At 41.3% G+C, this 19766-nt stretch overlaps 1 protein-coding gene across 2 annotated transcripts in view; it reads right to left on the minus strand.

The window, feature by feature from the left end:
- Window positions 1–19766, minus strand: part of LOC137432912 (collagen alpha-1(XII) chain) — a 305761-nt gene that overhangs the window by 22171 nt on the left and 263824 nt on the right. For both annotated transcript variants that reach the window (XM_078783725.1, XM_078783726.1), the window contains exon 50: window positions 9174–9245. In XM_078783725.1, coding sequence (XP_078639851.1) covers window positions 9174–9245 — 72 coding nt within the window. The remainder of the gene's footprint in view (window positions 1–9173; window positions 9246–19766) is intronic.

Below are 19766 nucleotides of genomic sequence, written 5' to 3' on the forward strand. Positions count from 1 at the left end.
TCTTAATGAAACCTTATAAATAAGTTCACCTCCAATCAGTGGGGCACTGCATCAGTGGCATAGCCACGCTTCCAGAAATGATGCAACCAGCAGCCACAGGCTGCAACCAAATATTTTATAATCCCTGATAACACTCAGAGACATCAAGGATTTATATCGAGTTAAACTGTAGATAGTATTACAATGTGCACAAAATATTATGGATAATGGGCTTCTAATTGGAAAAATGTAAATACCATCATAGTTGTGCAAATATTTTATTCTCTCGCTTACTAAGAACCTAAGGAGATGATGGATTTGTCCAAATTCTCACATGCCACATATGAACATGGGAAGGTCTTGATGGATTGCGGTATGTGCTGACACAATGACTGCAAGAAGCAGACAAGGCAGAATATGGACCATTATGATATGGATTGCTGCAATGACTAGTCAACGGTGTTCGATACAAAATTATTTGGTACGCTTGATGTGGTAAATGATGTGGTAAATGTGGTAAATGCAAGCTTGATGCAACAGCTTCTGCAAATAATTTTGTGCCAAAAGCTGTGAACAACTGGTTATGGCAATGACAGCAGGCAAGCAGGGCTGAAAGACAACTCCATGGTGTTAGACTTACAGCTAAAGATATTTACAATAACATGTTCTTCTCAACAGGAGTAAGAAACCAGTTTATAATGGTGACACAGCTTTATGTCAGAAATTTGTGCAGGTTCAGTGAATCAATGCCAGCCAGCATCGAATAGTATGAAACTGCTTAAGTGTTAGAAATTTTGTCACTATATCGACCAGATGCCACTTTGTCCACAAGAAACAGATAAAATACATTTCAAATCTGAAATATATAGATATATATATATATACACACACATGAAAATAACTTCAAAATGTGCAGTGCATAGCAAGGTTATAGGTCAACTGTAACAATCAAAATGTCAGGTATATCAGTGGAGAATAAATAATCAACTCCAAACATTTATATGAGCCAAATATGTGAAATTACAAACTCTGTGTGCAACCCATAAATTTAGTCCAAATCTCAACAAAGCTGTGGACAGATTTCTGTTCAACACAGTGGGATCTGTGGACAACACTCTGGCAGTGAAGGAGAACAGAAAGCGTATCAGGCTTGAGAATGAAGATAAAAGAAAGAAAAAACATGCTGCTGAGACTCTAACAGCAACGCAATCTGTTCCATCAACATCGGCTGTGGTTGATGATGATGATGAGTCTGAGATTGAAAGCTCCGATTCAGGGGACATTGGGACAATGAATTCAAACTCTAAAGTCCATCTCCTGCTAAACAGGTGAAAAAGGCTCCCATCAAGGTGATCACTCCAGCAATAGTGGCAACTCTGGACAGAGTAAATCTCTCAGATCGGCATGCTATGTTTGTGGCCAGTGCTTTTGCACAATCTCTTGGTCATACCATTGAAGACATTTCTCTGTCACGCAGTGGAATTCGTCGTGCTCGAAGAAGTAGGCAATGTTTTGAAACACAAGTTTCTGAAAACAATGTTACGTAAAATCATTCAAATTATGTGTATTCTGATGTTTACTTTGTTTTAATTGTTCTGATAGATTTGTTTTATCGTCTCTGATAGATATTTTATATTTTCTGATGGATGATTTATTTTTTCCGACAAATGATTTATTGTCAAATTAATACATGAATGTTTAATCTACTGTTTTGTTTTTAATCTTAATTTGACTTTATGAATGAACATTGAACAATTAACAATGAACAATTGAACATAGATGTACATTGTACAATGGTACATTGTACATAATTATTTATTTGTTTACAAACAAACAACAATAACAATAATAAATAATTTGAATAATTGAAAATAGATAATTATCTATGAATTGATGTATGATGCTAAAAATTCTGTATCTTATTATTCATTAAAATTTGTCAACATTTTGAGCAACCTCTAAATATTGTCCAATCAAGCTCAAATTTTCACCACAAACTACTTTCTACAACAGGAATAGGGGGGCAGACTTGTGGAGAAATGAAAATCCAATCTTCAAATTTTTGGACCACCCTAATGTATATGTATATATATGTATATATATATATATATACACACACATTATACATACATATATACAAAACAAAAAAAAACAATTTTAATCTTGTGTAGCACTTATAGCATTTGATAAAATGTCTCAATGCCCCTTACATAAAATAAAATACAAGAAAAAATACAATTAACAGGGATACAAAACCTGATATACATCATCTACACAGCAAAGATATAATTAAAAAGGCATATAAAAGGCATGTTCAGTAAGGCTGTTTTACTACTGCAATTTTTTTTTTTTTTTTTTGTATACAAGATCGAGGCTCGTGAAAGAGCGAACATTAATCACACAAAGACAAACAGACACACAAAACAAATAACATCGGGAGCGGTAGACAAGATGGGGAGAGAGGGGGAAGGACACAAACACAACATTTGAGAGCAGGGACCGAGAGACATGGAGACATCGAGAGAACTGTGGGAGGGAGAGGGCTTTGGGGGGGAGGCATGGGAAGGGGGGGGGGGGGGTGGGAGAGCTATAAAACATATGGACACTGCCAAGACTTCCAGGAAAGAAGTTGGAATTTCAAACAAGGTGGATCTGGGGTGAATTAGTGGGGGTAGAAAAGATCAAGGTTTTGGATGGGGGAAGATAAGAGATGGTGGTGAACAGCTGTTTTGAAGACCTGGAGGGAGGAATGTGATTGAAGTGAGTGTGGGAGTTTGTTCCAGAGGCGGGAGAAAAGAGGAATGAAAGAGTGAAGGTGAGCAGAGAGCCGAGATTTCGGCAGTTTAACCATCAGAGGGTGGCTGGCAGATCTTGTGCGACCTGTAGGAATATTTGGGGGACAGAGCACAGAGAGAGCTGGGGGAGCAAGGCCGGAGAGGAGTCGGTAGAAGACAGAAAGACCACCTACCTGCCTGCGGTGAGTGAGTGAAAGGCCCTCAGAGATAGCTTCATCGCGGGAGATTCCAATGATTCTGAAAGCTTTGGATTCAACAGCGTGAAGCCGAGCCAGGTGTGAGGCAGGAGCACCAGCCCATAGGGGAGAACAGTATTCCATTGAGCTGCGGATGAAAGCCTTGTATGTGGTGAGGAGCTCAGGTGTGCCTAGGAAGGACTTCGCACGACGGAGGATGCCCAGTCGGCGACTGGCTTTGGAGGCCAGCTTGGAAATGTGGTTTTCCCAAGAAAGATCATGGCAGATTGTGAGACCCAAAAGCTTGAGCGACAGAACTTCTTGGAGAGGATTGTTGAGAAAGTAGATGGGAGGGTTGTCCAGTCGATCTTTTCGGAGAGACATAGTAAGAGTGTGAGATTTGTCAGGATTGAAAGACATGTTCCACATGTTTGACCAGTCTGTGATTTTGTCCAGGTCTTCAGAGAGTGAGGAGGCTGCAGACTGCCGATCTGAGGGAAGAGGAATGGAGCGGCAGAGAGTGGAGTCATCAGCAAAGAGATACAGAGGATTTTCCAGAGAGTCAGAGAGATCATTGATAAAGACCAGAAAAAGCACAGGGCCCAGCACACTGCCTTGGGGAACTCCAGCCTGAACGGGAAGGGGAGATGAGAGAAATCCATTCAGGGCCACACGTTGACTACGACCAGAGAGGAAGTCCGCAAGCCATGCATGGAGATTTCCATGGATACCATAGGAGGAGAGTTTGGTGAGCAGAGCTGGGTGCCAGACCGTATCGAAGGCACGTGATATGTCAAGGGAGACAGCTCTGATTTCCTGTTTGGCATTGAGGACCTCCATCCATTGTTGAGACAGCAGAAGCAGCATGTCCAGAGTAGAGTGACCTGGTCTGAAACCAAATTGATGATCAGAGATCAAGCCATTGGAGAAGAGGAAAGATTTCATATCCGAAGCAATGATGGATTCCATGACTTTGCTGATAATTGGGAGCAGGCTGATTGGTCTGTAGTTGCAAGGATCTGTTTTTGCACCTTTTTTGTGTAAAGCGGTAATGTTTGCTGATTTCCAGGATGCTGGCAGATGACCTTGAGCAAAAGATAGGGTGAAAAGAACAGAGAGAGGGTGAGATAGAGCGGCAGAGCAGGATTTTAGGACCCGTGGGCTGATGCCATCTGGTCCAGTTGCAGAATCAGAGTCGAGGTTTGACAAAAACTCCTCCACCTTGAAAGGAGAGAAGGTCACAGAGTCCAGGAGCAGTTTGGTTCGACTGGGAAAGGTGGGAACAGAGAGAGATGGGTTTGGGACTAAGGATTTTGAGGCAAACACAGAGTTGAGGCATTCGGCTTTGTCACGTGCGATGTCAACTGTGTGGCCATTTGAGGTAAGGGAGGGGATGGAGGGGGAACAAACACCAGAAACGGACTTGACCAGACGCCACCAGGATTTGGAGGAAGGAGACAGGTTTGAGAGTTCATTCTTGAGTGAGGAGAGATAGTGCTTCCTGGCACTCCTGAGGGTAGACACACACTTGTTCCGAGCTTGGTGGAAGGAACTGAGATTTCCTTCAGTTGGATTAGCCTTCCAAGAGGCATAGGCAAGTTGTTTCAGGGCAACTGCCTCACTACAAGATTCAGTGTACCATGGATGGGAGGAAGGGTAAGACAACTGAAGGCGAGATGGGATCAATCTGTGCATGAGAGAGATCAGTTTGCTTTGGAAGTATTCCCAGGAAGAATTGATGTCAGAGGCAGTGGAGATGGGAGACCAATCCAGACGATTGATGGCTGCTTGAAGACCGTCCCAGTCGGCCTGAGTGAAATGCCAGACTCGTCGACGCTGAGGAGGCTCTCTGAGAATGGCCAGAGAGATGTCCACTTTGACAAGCACATGATCAGAAGAACCGATTGGAGCAGAAGAAGAGCAGCAGACATTAGCAGGGAAGTTAGTCATAACCAAGTCTAGAAGAGAAGATACTCCATTGGCTGAGATCCGGGTCGGGAAATTGACAGATTGTGTCAATCCCAGTGAGTCACAGAAGTCCTTTGCTGAGGTGCCATGACTGGTGAGAGAGGAACCCACACCCAACCAGGTGGCATGATGACAATTGAAGTCACCACATATGAGGAAGAGAGAGTTGGGATGAGTGGATAGAAGTTGGTCCATGTTGTCAGACAGTGAAATGTAGATGGAGTCATCACTGTTTGGGGGACGGTACAGAACACATATGAACAAAAGGTGGGAGCGGAGAGGAAGCCGTAGCCAGAGGTACTCCTGGGGGTGAGGAGGAGAGAGGGCAGTGCAAGGAGAGTGAGGAAGAGAGTTTTTGATAAAGATAGCCACCCCACCACCAGGCCGAGGCTCAGGTCTATCATACCGGAGGAGGGAGTAACCAGGAAGAGATATTAAGGAATCAGAGACATCTTGAAGGAGGAAAGTCTCTGTTAAGCAGATCAAGTCTGGATTGTCAGAAGCAACCTGTATGGAGAGATCAGTCAGGTTTGAGCGAAGGCCCCGGATGTTTGAGGTCCATACCGTTAATGAAGAGAGAGGGGGAGCATCGGGTACAGGACAGGGGAGGGGAGGAGTAGGGTAAGATGAAGGATGAGAGGGGGAGGTAGGGAGAGCAGTTGTTTGTGTGTCAGCGATTGCAGAAGAGTTCCAAGAAAGGGAAGGATGAGGAGGATGAAAGGTTTGAAGGTGAAGGGATGAGGCACAGTGAGGGGTTGTTTGTGGGGGGGCAGAGGAAAGAAGAAGGTTGGGGGGGGGGGTGGAGGTATGAGATAGAAGGGAGACGAAGTGGGGAGGAGGCAGCTTTGAGGAGGAACGGGGGGGAGGGAGAATTGGAGAGGAATGGTATGGGGGGAGATTTGAATGGGAGGGGTTGGGGGGGAGTTTTGAAGGGGAGGAGTGAGGGGGGAGTTTAGGAGGGGAAGGGCAAGGGGGGAGTTCAGGAGAGGAAGGGCAAGGGGGGAGTTCAGGAGTGGAGGGGCAGGGGGGGAGTTTAAGAGTGGCGGGGCAAGGGGGGAGTTTAGGAGTGTAGGTGCAAGGGGAGGGATTTGGATGGGAGGGGCAAGAGGGGAGTTTAGAAAGTGGATGATTAATGAAAGACGAACATTGAAAACAAATTGGGTTTGTTGTGATTTTCAAGTTAGCAATCTGGTTCAGAATGATGGAGGAGGGATGGAATGAATGTGAATTTAGACCATGTAGTGAGGGAGACGTGTAAGATATTGAATTTCTTTTTTTTGAGGTGGAATGAGTTGGAGAGGAAATTGAGAAAAGCCTTTTAAATAGGAAGAAAAACAGCGTGTTGTAAAATACCACTGAGTAAAACACTGAAGGGGAAAGGTTATACATATTTAAATAATATTTAAACAGAACCGTGAACAATCTTATGTGCACAAAAATACCAACGGGGGAAGAGCCGAGAGGGACCACCACGAGTCACGTGAAGGGCAAACGGTGGATGGCAAGGAGTTAATGGGGGCGGGGCGAACAGCACACCTGGACAGAAAATACAGGATGAGTCAACAGTACACGTGGAGAAAGGAAAATAAATGTTTGTTTTTTTTGTTTTGTTTGTTTGGTTTTTTGGGGTGGGGGGGGGGGAGGTGGGGATTTAGAACGTTAGACAGAGTATTATGTTCGGGGTAGAAGGGAAAAAACTAAGAGCCAAGCAAAACACGATTAAGATAACAAACACCGACGGGGGTACAACTACAAGGCCGCACACGAGGAGCAGAACACGATTAAATAATTACAAGTTACAGGAAATTCAAACCAAAAGTAACTATAATCAAAACAATAACGCATGGACGATAAAATAACGAGTTGAAATTTGACAATCTATCTGGGGAAATGGGGGAGAAACACGTGGTCGAAGAACGAACGAACGAACGAATAAGAATGAATAAACGAATGAGAACAGAGAAGGAAATGTTTTTTTTTTTGGATTTTTTTGAGTTGTGATTTACACAAGGAAGTAGGCTATGGGGTGAAAAGATTGGGAAAACAGAGAACGAAAGTTATTGGATCACAAAAACACGGACCGCTGAGAGAAAAACAAAGCCTCAAGGTTGTACAATGTTCACTGTACAACTACAAGGCCTCAAAACACGACCCGAATTAACACGATTTTCAATACAGGTATGAAAGATTTGCACCGAAAATCTTCGTCGGGAGACAATATATACACCATAAAATAAATAGTTATAACGAAAATACAAATGGGAACAATTACTTAACTTCGATTTCGATGGATAGCATGGAGAGCTGAGAATAAACGAACCCTCGCCAGCAAGACCGGAAACGGAAGTCGTGCAATGGGGATCGATGAAGAAGTCCAACAGGTACACAGCCAAGTGCCAAGGTGAAATGCACACCTGGCTCGTTGTATCGGGCCCACAGTGATCTCTATAATCTTTGAAGTCCTCTTATCACTCTAACCTCGAAATCACCACTGTGTACTTTTGAAGGATATCAATGGGTGGCAACAAACGATGAGGTTTTTCACTGCCTGAGTAACTGCTCAACACGCCCACTGTCCAAGAACTGCCAGTGGCCTTATCCAAAACAAGCGGAAGGAGGCAAGTGCCAAGAGATTCAGGAGACACATGACGAGAGATTCATTACTGACATCTGTCGAGCCAATGAAAATCAACTGTTCAGTGAATGTTTGAGCAGTTTCATCTGGGGTAATGGCAGAGCTAATCTGACAGAGAGCCTGTCTCCAAATCTCGACTGAATCTGTCGGACATTCTTAGAAAAGCCATTGATAAATGCAAAATTGTATGAGGAGCACTCGATAATCAGCAAACTGGAGAAATGGTGCGATATTTCCCAGGACTATCAGAGTACAGGTACGCAACCATCTGATGCTTCTTTTTCTTTGTTCCGATGCAGAACAAGGCTGAGGGTAGCATCATTGGCTGAGGGCTGTGGCCGCGATGCAGTGCCCTGTGCTGGTTGGAGCAGGAATTTGTAATTTGTTCAGTGTGCCGGCGATAGCTCGCCTACTCTTCCTGAAGGACACTGCGGGATCTATAACATCCACAACAAATGCTGGTAGACAGGATGCCGGTTTAAGGTGCATCCGCGGAACGGTGTATACATTGAGGAGTCACCCTGCCTGTGAGACACCGGGATGACAGTTTATACAGTGCATTCAGAAAGTATTCAGACCCCTTCCCTTTTGTCACATTCTGTTATGTTGCATCCTTATGCTGAAATCGTTTAAATTCATTTTTTCCCTCATCAATCCACACTCAATACCCCATAATGACAACGATAAAACAGGATTTTAGAAAGTTTTGCAAATTTATTGAAAAGAAAAAACTGAAATATCACATTCACATAAGTATTCAGACCCTTTGCTATGACACTTGAAATTTAGCTCAGGTGCTTCCCATTTCTCTTGATCATCTTTGAGATGTTTCTACACCTTGATTGGAGTCCACCTGTGGTAAATTCAATTGATTGGACATGATTTGGAAAGGCACACACCTGTCTATATAAGGTCTCACAGCTGACAATGCATATCAGAGCAAAAACCAAGCCATGAGGTCGAAGGAACTGCCTGCAGAGCTCAGAGACAGGATTGTGTCGATGCACAGATCTGGGGAAGCCTACAAAAAAAAACTCTGCTGCATTGAAGGTTCCCAAGAGCACAGCGGCCTCCATAATTCTAAAATGGAAGAAGTTTGGAACAACCAGGACACTTCCTAGAGCTGGCCTCCCGGCCAAACTGAGCAATCAGGGGAGAAGGGCCTTGGTGAGAGAGGTGACCAAGAACCCGATGGTCACTCTGGCTGAGCTCCAGAGATCCTGTGTGGAGATGGGAGAAGCTTCCAGAAGGACAACCATCACTGCAACACTCCAGCGATCTGGGCTTTATGGCCGAGTGGCCAGACGGAAGCCTCTCCTCAGTGAAAGACACATGAAAGCCAAAATAATCTTGTTTCTCACAGTCTGAGAGTCCTTTAGGTGCTTTTTTGCAAACTCAAAGCGGGCTTTCATGTGTCTTAATGTGTTTCATGTGTGTTTCATGTGTTTCATGTGTCTTATGTGTTTCATGTGTCATGTTTTCATGTGTCATATTTTAACAATAGAAAACAATTAAAGTTGTTCTTTCTGCAGTCTCACCTGAGTGTCTGCTCGATACAGTGCATAAAGAATTGGCATGACCCTTTCTCTGTAGTTTAACACTGTCTCTTGTATGTCTTACCAAACGTCCTCCGTTTCCTTGTTGACCAGGTGATCCAGGCTCTCCCGGTAGTCCAATCTGCCCTGGTTGGCCCTAAAACAACATGTCTAATGGTCAGTGAAATATCCAGTGGGAAGAAATTACAGATCAGACTGAGAATCTGCAAACTCTTGAATATCTATTTTATACATGTATTTACTGATTTTGTATTCAACAATAAAATGTGAAATGAGAATAGGATTAATAAGAAACAAAAGAGAAAAATTCAAGAACATGTAAAGACTGACACAAAACACAGGGAGGATATAGGGGAGGGGACGAGGAGGAGCTCTCGTAGTTGGTAAGTGAGGCACGCATGATGAGCTAAGGATGAGATGAAATCGATGGCAGGTGCTGAAAAAGCCTTGCAATGTATGTCAGGCACACCAACCCTGATGATGATGAAGTCGATGCAAAGATCATAATCTCACAATGGGAAATCCCCCGTAACTTGAAGTGATATAACCGCAATGATGACGCCAATTCATAGTGAAATGTTGAACAGAAACCTTGCACCGGAATATCATGGGCTTGTGCAAAAACTGAAGCTCTAAACCAATGGCGTTCAGTACGTTAATGCTCCAATGAAGGTAAACTTGAGAGGTAAACCACAGGTACAACGAGATGACCAAAAACAGTTAGATAGACAAAAATAAAACTTTCATGATATCTACACATAATCATAGTTCCCAAAATAAAAAAAACCCATCATACATGCTGAATGCTGATAGCCTCTGATGACTGCAGTGAAAAAGCCGTTCGAGGCATGGTTGCCAAATAGACGAGCTAAAGAATCGTCCTTAATTTCATTTTGTCATTAATTGTACCTAAATATCAAATAAATTGTTTTCGAAAATGTTATCCTTTCCACACCAGTAAATTATTTGACTCAATAGTAAATTATTCACTTCAACAATTCACAATAATTATTCAATGAAGGAAATTATCCGATTTGATAGTAAATTATTCAATTTGATTGTAAATTATTTGATTCAATACTAAATTATTTGATTCGACACTAAAATATTCGATTTCCTAAATTATTCGATTTGATAGAAAATTATTTGATTTGATAGTAAATTATTCGATTCGATAGTAAATTATTCGATTCGATAGTAAATTATTCGATTCGATCGTAAATTATTCAATTTGATAGTAAATAATTAGATTTGATCGTAAATTATTCGATTTGATAGTAAATTATTAGATTTGATCGTACATTATACAATTTGATCGTAAAATATTCGATTCAATATTAAATGATTAGATTTGATGGTAAATTATTAGATTTGATAGTAAATTATTTGATTCGATAGTAAATTATTAGATTCAATAGTAAATTATTTGATTTGATAGTAAATTATTTGATTAAATTGTAAATTATTCGATTTGATAGTAAATTATGCAATTTGATTGTAAATTATTTGATTTGATACTAAAATATTCGATTCAATCATAAATTATTCAATTTGATAGTAAATTATTAAATTTGATAGTAAATTATTAGATTTGATCATAAATTATTAGATTTGACAGTAAATTATTATATTTGATTATAAATTATTATATTTGATCATAAATTATTAAATTTGACAGTAAATTATTATATTTGATTGTAAATTATTTGCTTCGATTGTAAATTATAAAATTCACAAGCAATTTTTTAGATTTTATTCGATTGTAAATTATTAGATTCGATAGTAAAATATTCGATTCAATAGTAAATTATTTGATTCAATTGTAAATTGTTCGATTTGAGACTAAACTATTCAGTTTGATCGTAAATTATTAGATTTGATCGTAAATTATTTAATTTGATAGTAATTTTTTTGATTCAATGGTAAATTATTTGATTCAAGAGTAAATTCTTCGATTTGACAGTAAGTTATTCAGTTTGATAGTAAATTATTCAATTCGATAGTAAATTATTTGATAGATGATAAACACATCATTGATGATAAATTCACCTGGTCTGGTCACATCTCATTTATCACGAAAACTGTTTCCCGAAACACAGGTATTTTATCTACAGGGTGTCCCATAAGTCTGGACGGCTTGCATTTACAGAATGTTTTCAATGTGTCCACCCTGTGCCCCCCTACGATCCCTATCACTCCCTCTGGAACCATAGGGCAAAATAAGTGATTCATGATTTTTTCATTGATGTTTTCATGATTTTTTCATTTCATGATGTTCCAGACATATGGGATAGCCTTTTGATTACAATCATTTCTACCCTCAATCACTTTAATTTCTCTTTGCAATACACTAGCTTGACCTCACCTCATTTATTGCAGTCGTGTATGGGCACACCAGCAACGATAAGCTTAATTCATTGTTGCTCAAAAAAGACCCTTGACGGTTTGTACCTTCTCTCATCCTCGAAACCACATTGCACCTCTTTTCGTGCACTTAACATCGATTCTTAATCATTAACAAATCGCACACACAGGGATATCCATGCATATGTATGTCCATAAGCTTTTTCCCTGCACTTTTTCCTCTTACTTCATCTCAATCCAATAGTGTGCATGGGTAATTTTTATCTTTTCATTTCAAATTGATGTAAAAGTTTCGTTTTCAGTACCAATTTGAAGGCAAGGGCCTATAGAACAATTTTGGTTCGAGTGTCAAGTACTCAGATAAAAAATGGGGCTTCTGGGGACGTGGGGGGTTTCCGACCCCCCATTGGCCTATGCGAAATATGGAAACTGTTATAACTTTTGATTGGATGATCCGATCTGAACATATGAGGTATGTATGGATTCAGAATCAGGAGTAGCAACTTGTATTTCAAGCATATTGCCCATAGAAGCAATCATTTTGCCGGTATCGGCGCATATCCACAAAAAAGACCAGGGGTCATAGGCCTGGGAAGCAGAAACATGTTTAAAAAAAAATAAACTGGACAATTATACTCGGACCCAATGATATAGTGACATTTTTATTTATCTTTTAACTGTGCTACAATATGGTGGTGAGTAACTGCTTAGACAATTGCTTGAATAACTCCTTGAACAATAGTTTTAATAAGGAAGTGGCTAACCATATGTACATGTCAGTATTGGAAATTGTTCTGGTCCAGATACTTCTCGCATTTGCACTTGCACAGACGTGTGCACTTCAACTTTGCCCTCATGCACTTGCACAGAGTGCAGGTACTTGTGCAAATGCACTTCACATCCAGGTGGAATACATCCTTGGCGAGGGGCAGCGAGGTCCAAATGGGAAGCGGCTTGCCGTCCTCTTCCTTCCACCCATGATTAGTGGGGTTGTTGACAGGCATCATGGACCTTTGGGCTGTTGTCCAGATGCTCGCTTGGAAGACACTCCTTTATGAGATGTTGATCCAAAGCATCACTCGTTGGGGGAATTCTCTCCACGTCCCTTGTCTTCTGTGAGAACACCCTCATTCGGACGAGGTCAACGTCATTGTCCTCGTTTGACTCATTGGAGTACAGCCTACAGACAAAGTTCGTTGCCATTTCTTTCAGCCTTGGCGATATTTGGAATGGAGTGTCGACGATAGTTGCAAATTCCTCCATAAGGAGGAAAATTCCACCAAAAAAAATATTTGAGTGCTCGACACTCGAACCAAAATTGTTCTATAGGCCCTTACCTTCAAATTGGTACTGAAAACGAAACTTTTGCATCAATTTGAAATGAAAAGCAAAAATTACCCGTGCACGGCCCCCCACTAAAGACACAACACTTATCATAGCAGATCCTGTAACAATTTGTTCTTGCCCTACACTCACACATCATACTCCATGAATACAATGAAATTTTATGGTCCTCGTCCTTGGAACACTATTGAAGGAGCAGTGAAAGCCGAGACGTCCGTGAACAGATGCAATTTTTCCGACAAAAACTTACTCATATCCCAATATGTAGGTTGTTGTTGTTGTTATTTAATGGCAACTATTATCCCACCTTGTGGGGTCGGCCGGGAGAAGCTTGGAACAAGTCTTTCACAAACCGGCCTGGGCAGGCCTGACATTCACCTAGTTAAGGCAGGAATTTGGAATTTGGCCATGGGGTGCTGTGATACTTGCATACTCTTTGCTAAGGACACCATGGTATCTTTAACGTCCACCAACCCATGCTGGCAGATGGGACTCCCGGTTTAACGACCATCCGAGGGACAGCACAAACATTGGTGATTCCCTCTGCCTGTGAAGCACCGAGCTGACAGTTTATAGCTAGGTCGGGATTCGAACCCAGGCTATAGTCAGGTTCACTATGTTTTTTCGTTCAAAATCATGGTAGATTAGCAAACCTATACATTTTTGGAAACGTTATTACATGGAAAATCTGAAAATCAATGTTTACATTTGCCAATTCCGACCAATTCGACCAATCGACCAATTCCATTCGACCAATTCGACCATTCGACCAATCGCTTCGATCGACCATTCGACCATTCGACCAATTCGATCGATTCGATTCGATTCGATTCATCGAATTCGATTCGATCGACCATTCGACCAATTCGATTTGCCAATCAATTTGACCGGCCTTTGCTTGTGTGGAACGGACTGTGAAAACGATGCGGACTATATTGTCGGATACGACACACAGGACAGTGATGACGAACTCTAAATGGCATATTCTGTAATCGTGTATGTTTGATGCCATTGACTGCCTGTGTATATTTTGTCATTGACTGCCTGTGTAGATGTGAAGTTATACTGACTGCATGTGTATATATGATTTTGCTGACTGCCTGTGTATGTTTGGTGATATGAATTATTGTGATACATTTTGATGTTATTAACTGCCTGTACAAAATGATAACATGTATTTGATTATGCAACTTATCGCGAATATAAAGACAGTATTTTGCAATTCAAAACCTTTGATTCGTGTCTTACCATTCCCCATAGCACTAATTTGATACTTTCATTGGATTCCTTGTCCCTGAAAATATAGGTTTAGTATATTTTTAAAAGTTTTTTGGGTAATTAGAGGCAGAAATAGAACAAAATATGTATTTTACAGTGGCCATTTTGAAAATCCAAAATGGCCGCCATACAGGTATCTCTCCAAATGTAAACATTGATTTTTAGTTTCCTTATGCTATAACCTTTCCAAAAATGTATAGGTTTGATAATCTACCATGATTTTGAACGAAATATAATTTATTGACATAGTGAACCTGACTACTAGACAGCTTAGAGGCGAGTGTACATGTTGGAACCCATCTGTGGATCGGTCCCATCGGCCGATGGGTCTGACCCATCTGCGGATGTGTTGTTCACCTTGAAGGAATGTGTTGACAGAATGGTGCTCTTCAATCAGGTACACAGTCATTGGAATTACATGTGGTAGGAATTTAACAGAGATGATTTTACATATTTTATGATTTTACAGATGATTTTACATGCTTATTTTTAGGTTCAAATAAACATACTCATCCACCATTGATGCATACACATTCCTTCAAGGTGAACAACACATCCGCAGATGGCGCAGACCCATCGGCCGATGGGTCTGCATTGTCATTTCTCGTGCATCCACAGATGGGTCAGACCCATCGGCCGATGGGACCGATCCACAGATGGGTTCCAACATACATACCTATAGGCCATCCTGTCAGCCCAAGGGTATAGTACAAAATATTCTAACGATAATATTCAAACAATTCTTGTATTTCATTATTTATCCATTCTTGTGTTCGCTTTTGCTCATAGTCATTTCCTTATAGTTCATGTCTGATAGTTGAGAAATTTGTGTTTTTTAAAGCATTTTACCACAAACTTTAGCTTTTTGCAAATGCTCCGAAAGTCACGCAAATGTGAATTATTATTAATTTCTTTTTACTTACCCTTGTACAGAATATGGAAATAAACTTTGAAACCTTGAAAACAAAATGGTGTGTTCATTTCATTGTGAGACTGTGAATTGGGAGGTTGAACTCGTACAATAGAATTAATATTTTAAACCATAAAATACAATTACCATACATTATATTGACACTTTTGAGTATTATCTTATATGAGTATTATCTTATATGAGTATAAAAGATGGGAGATATATGTACTCCCAAAAATAATCAACAACTTTGAACTGCGGATTAAACTGTGGATTATCTGTTCAGAAAGTTTTTCGTCACGTGTATGGCAAACCATGGTCATTGAGGAAAGATATGCAATCATGAAATTGGACTTGAATATGTAATGTTACAATATACAGGTAGTGGACAAAAAATGGAAACAGCAATGTAAAGTCACTTAATATGGCGCTGTGCCACCACGTGCGGTCAGCACAGGCAGATCGCGCTATGGCATGCAGTCCACCAGCGTCTGGAATTCTGCAGGAGGGATGCAGCACCATTCCTCCATGAGAAAGTCCATCAACTCACATCTGTTTGATGGAGGTGGAAAACGCTTTCTCAAGCGTCATTCCAGAATATCCCATTAATGTTCGATTGGGTTCAAATAAAGCCTTGTGTTGTCTTAGCGGTTAGGGTGCCGGCTTGGGATCCTAGGATCCTGGGTTAGAATCCCGGTCGATCGCTGAATTAACACCAGGGGGGGTTTACTCAGCCGGTCATCCTTCCGAGGTCGGCAAATTGAGTACCAGTCCACTTGTAATTCCCTGTGTGTCGTAAAAGGTGACTAACAGGGTTGGCGGCAGGAAGGGCATCTAGCCATAAAACATTGCTACAAAAAGGGGACCACGGTGCCCAAAAAAGGCCAACCCCTGCTCTGCAGGGAAAAATGGCCTCTGAAGGTGGTCTGTCTCTCTCTCTGGGTTCATATCTGGTGACTGAGAAGGCCATGATATATGGATAACATCAGCGTCATGCTCATCAAACCATTGGGTGACGACACGTGCTCTGTGAATGGGGGCGTTGGGGTGTTTCTTCTTGCAGCCATGCCAGCTATAATTATAGGCAACCAGGCACGTGCGGCATTTTTATACATGATCCGAAGTATACTGGGATGTATTTACTTAACGGGTCACACCTGTATGGAAGTTGTTGCTTGGTGTCCCTCATATACCTGGTGTTTCCATTTTTTTGTCCACTACCTGTATATATATATAATACTTTCTATAAATGTCATCCATTTAGTCAAAGTTCTTCTATAAATTGGTCAATACCTTCTAAATTGATTTATTAATCCTTCTATAAATTGGACAAAACCAGTTTAGGAATCAATATGTATTACTTCACACCAAATTAATTGGTTCAAACCCAGAATTTGTTTCCCAGACCAACATCCATTGCCATGTGAGGCAATTGTAGGGCACTGGTAAGGTGTGGTCAGACTGGACAGTTCATGGAGAGACCTCATTAAGGTCACCCAAGGGTTTACAACCCATCTTAAGTATCGTTATCTTGTCACCCTTGCCAGAAGGAAGCATTTTTTAAATGTACGAATGAACTGAAAAGAGAGAGAATTTCGATCCAGACAGTTCTGAAACAGGCTTCATACCAGAGGTGTGAGGTTGAGAAGACTCGCACATCATATTCACACAGCACCGTTGGCAGTGGTGGGTGCAATGGGAGATACACCATCACAACTGAAGGATGAACCACTGGGAACAGTTTTTTCACTGACAACTAGACTTTGCCAAGACTTAAACGGTGGACATGGAAGAGTAAGGAGATGAGGTTAGGAGAAATTTGCTAATCGTGAAATAAGGTGGCATAACTCGTTTGGTGAGGGCAATCATAAGGCCTTTCAGGTGTGCTGAAAACCTGATCTTGTCATCATTTGGAGGAGTACGATGACAATGTCAGATTGTCAGATATAGGATGCAATCACCACACCTGTTGTAGTACCTCTGATCCAAAACGAAGGTCCTAACATCATATTATTGGATGGCAACACACAAGCACACACACATTGCATTCATATTCATATAGTATTCACCTGCACACACATTCATATTGTCAACGCTGCACTTGCATGTTGCTTTCACATGACAACCTGATTTTTGTTTTCATTTACAAACCTATTTGTTTATGGAGTATTGTTACGTGGTCCCCTCGGTGAATACCTGGTCTCAGTGACCCCCGGACCGTGAGAGGAACTTCGCCAGAAAGCTGTATTATATATGCGCTTTCGCCACGCAATCCATATGAATTTCACCCAAGAGACAACTGACGTTCAAGGATATATTTCAATGGTAATGATACCATACAATTTCAATGACACCACCACGGAGATTTTCCCCGAGCAATCAACAATACACAACCATCAACAATATTTCAATGACACAACCACGGAGATTTTCCCCGAGCAATCAACAATACACTACCATCAACAATTCCCCAGCCACAATCAATTCCCTATGAGTAAGATGGCCATCTTATATACGTGTGTCCCGGTGAGTACTCACGACACCCTTTTGGTCTCGGTCCCGCACAATGTCTCTGGGCCCCTCCTGACCAAGATGATAGTCGGCGTCGCCGCACTCGGGCGGTTGAACGAACCCCGGGTGGACGTGTTTCCACCGGGCAGGTATCGTACCCGGCACCCCGGCTACAGCCCCTCGCGGCCACGCGACGCGGGGACGGGAAAGCCAGCCAAAAGCCCCACGCCGCTTGCCAGGCGTGTTAGGCCCCAACGGGCGACCCGTACGCGTCTTTTTAGACGGTGTTGGGAACGGTGCCCGACGCGGGGTCGATGCACGGCCCCACGTCAACTTGACGTCTCCACCGGGCAGGTACACGTCCCGGTGATTCCTCTCGCCAGGCGGGCTTCGGAACGCCGCTTTTCCACACGGCTCAATCAATCCCACCTTTCCTCGGTGCGGGGCGAGGAAGAAGAATACTCGTCCTTTTTTCCTCGTGTCTTTTCCTCTTCCGTTTCCGGTCACTTCCGCTTCCGGCCACTTGTTCAGAAGGGCTCATGACCCTCCAATCACAACAACCCTTAATATACTACACACGGATAAGCAAAGACCTGAATGGTAATCCACATACATTCACATAAATATGTAACAAGTATAAACAAATGGATGGTTTATGGTGGGGCAATGTGCCAGTCCTCTTGGACCAGAATATGAACAACTTTGAATGCAACGTACGAATAATACAGGCCTTTGATTTTTTTTTTGTCGAGTTTGTTTGTGAGGAGTCGTATATCATGGCATGGGATTCACACCAGTATCTTGGATTCAAAATGGTATTCGTGGTATTTCTGTGAATTGTTAGTTTCTGCAAAAGGTCATTTAATTGTTCACATTAAATGACAGCAATGTGCTTTTCCCCCTTAGGAAGAGTTTTTATGTGTTTATGCCTCATAATGAATTTGTTTGCTTTAAACTTTGGCAGGAGCTCCTGGAAAAGCAAGAATTATTTACATTTCCAAGAGAAAAACATGACAAAAAAACGAGAGAAACAGATGGATTCAATGATAAAAGGATTAACCACCTAGGACACTGAAAAACAGGCTGCAAAAAAAAAAAAATCTGGGCATCTTAGAGAAGAAGCAAGGATGTTTGGGGACACAACACACAACAACAGGCATTTTAAGGCCATTTTTCCTGCTAAAGCGGGAGTTAGCCCGTTTGTTTAGGGAAATTACCATAAAATGAAATGGGCCAAATAAATATGTGTGCGTGTGTGTGTCTGTGTGTTTAGGGGGAGCAGGGTGGGATGAAGTTCAAGATGGGGTAGGAGGATAGAATAAAATAGCAAAAGAGCAAATACAAAATCAGAAGAAAAGAAAAACTAAAGGCAAGAAAAAAATGAATTTAAATGCTGCAGGTTGTGCAAGTTTATAGTTATATAAACCAGAAGCTGTCAAGCAATAGGAAGTCTGCATGCTTGAAGCCCTGCTACTGTGTGAACCACCCGCTGATCCATGGAATGCATCTGCTTAGCCAGCTGGCCGACAACAACTGGTGGGTGGGTAAAGGAATGGCCGCTTTGGCTATGATGGGTCAGCCTGACTTCAACACAGCAGGAAGGAAACATGCTTCCAATGGGGGAAAAAAAGACATACACACAATATGCACGTATGTGTGTGTATATATATATATATATATATATATGTATGTATATATATATATATATATATATATATATATATATATATATATATATATATATATATATATATATATATATATATATATATATATATATATATGTGTACTTTTCATTTTGGAAAGTTGCCAAAAAAAAGGATTCACAAGAACAAAATACCATTCAACTACAGACCAATCAGTGATGTCAGACTACATACTTAATCAGTGACTACAGACTCAACTACTGCAGACCCCATCATAACCAAAGAGATGGAATCTATCCTTGCTGCAGGCCTCAGGCTTTTCTCTCTGATTAATTATCAATGGCATCTGCCATAGCTATTCCACCATGGACATTTTTGCTTCTTTTAACCCAACAATGGATGGATGCACTCTAACTCAAATGATTAGACATCAGAACTATCTCTCATGACATCAATATTGTCTCGCACTCACAGCCTTACTTTCCAAGTTGCCTGCTGATGCTGTTCAAGAGATTCTCCTTGAATGGTTATCAGATTTTATCTGGGGTGGTCTCAATGGCGTATGTTTCACAATGTCACTATTGAGGCCAGTATCCCTACAAGG

The sequence above is a fragment of the Myxine glutinosa genome, chromosome 8 (genome assembly GCF_964187855.1).
Source record: "Myxine glutinosa chromosome 8, kmMyxGlut1.1, whole genome shotgun sequence".
Taxonomy (NCBI): domain Eukaryota; kingdom Metazoa; phylum Chordata; class Myxini; order Myxiniformes; family Myxinidae; genus Myxine; species Myxine glutinosa.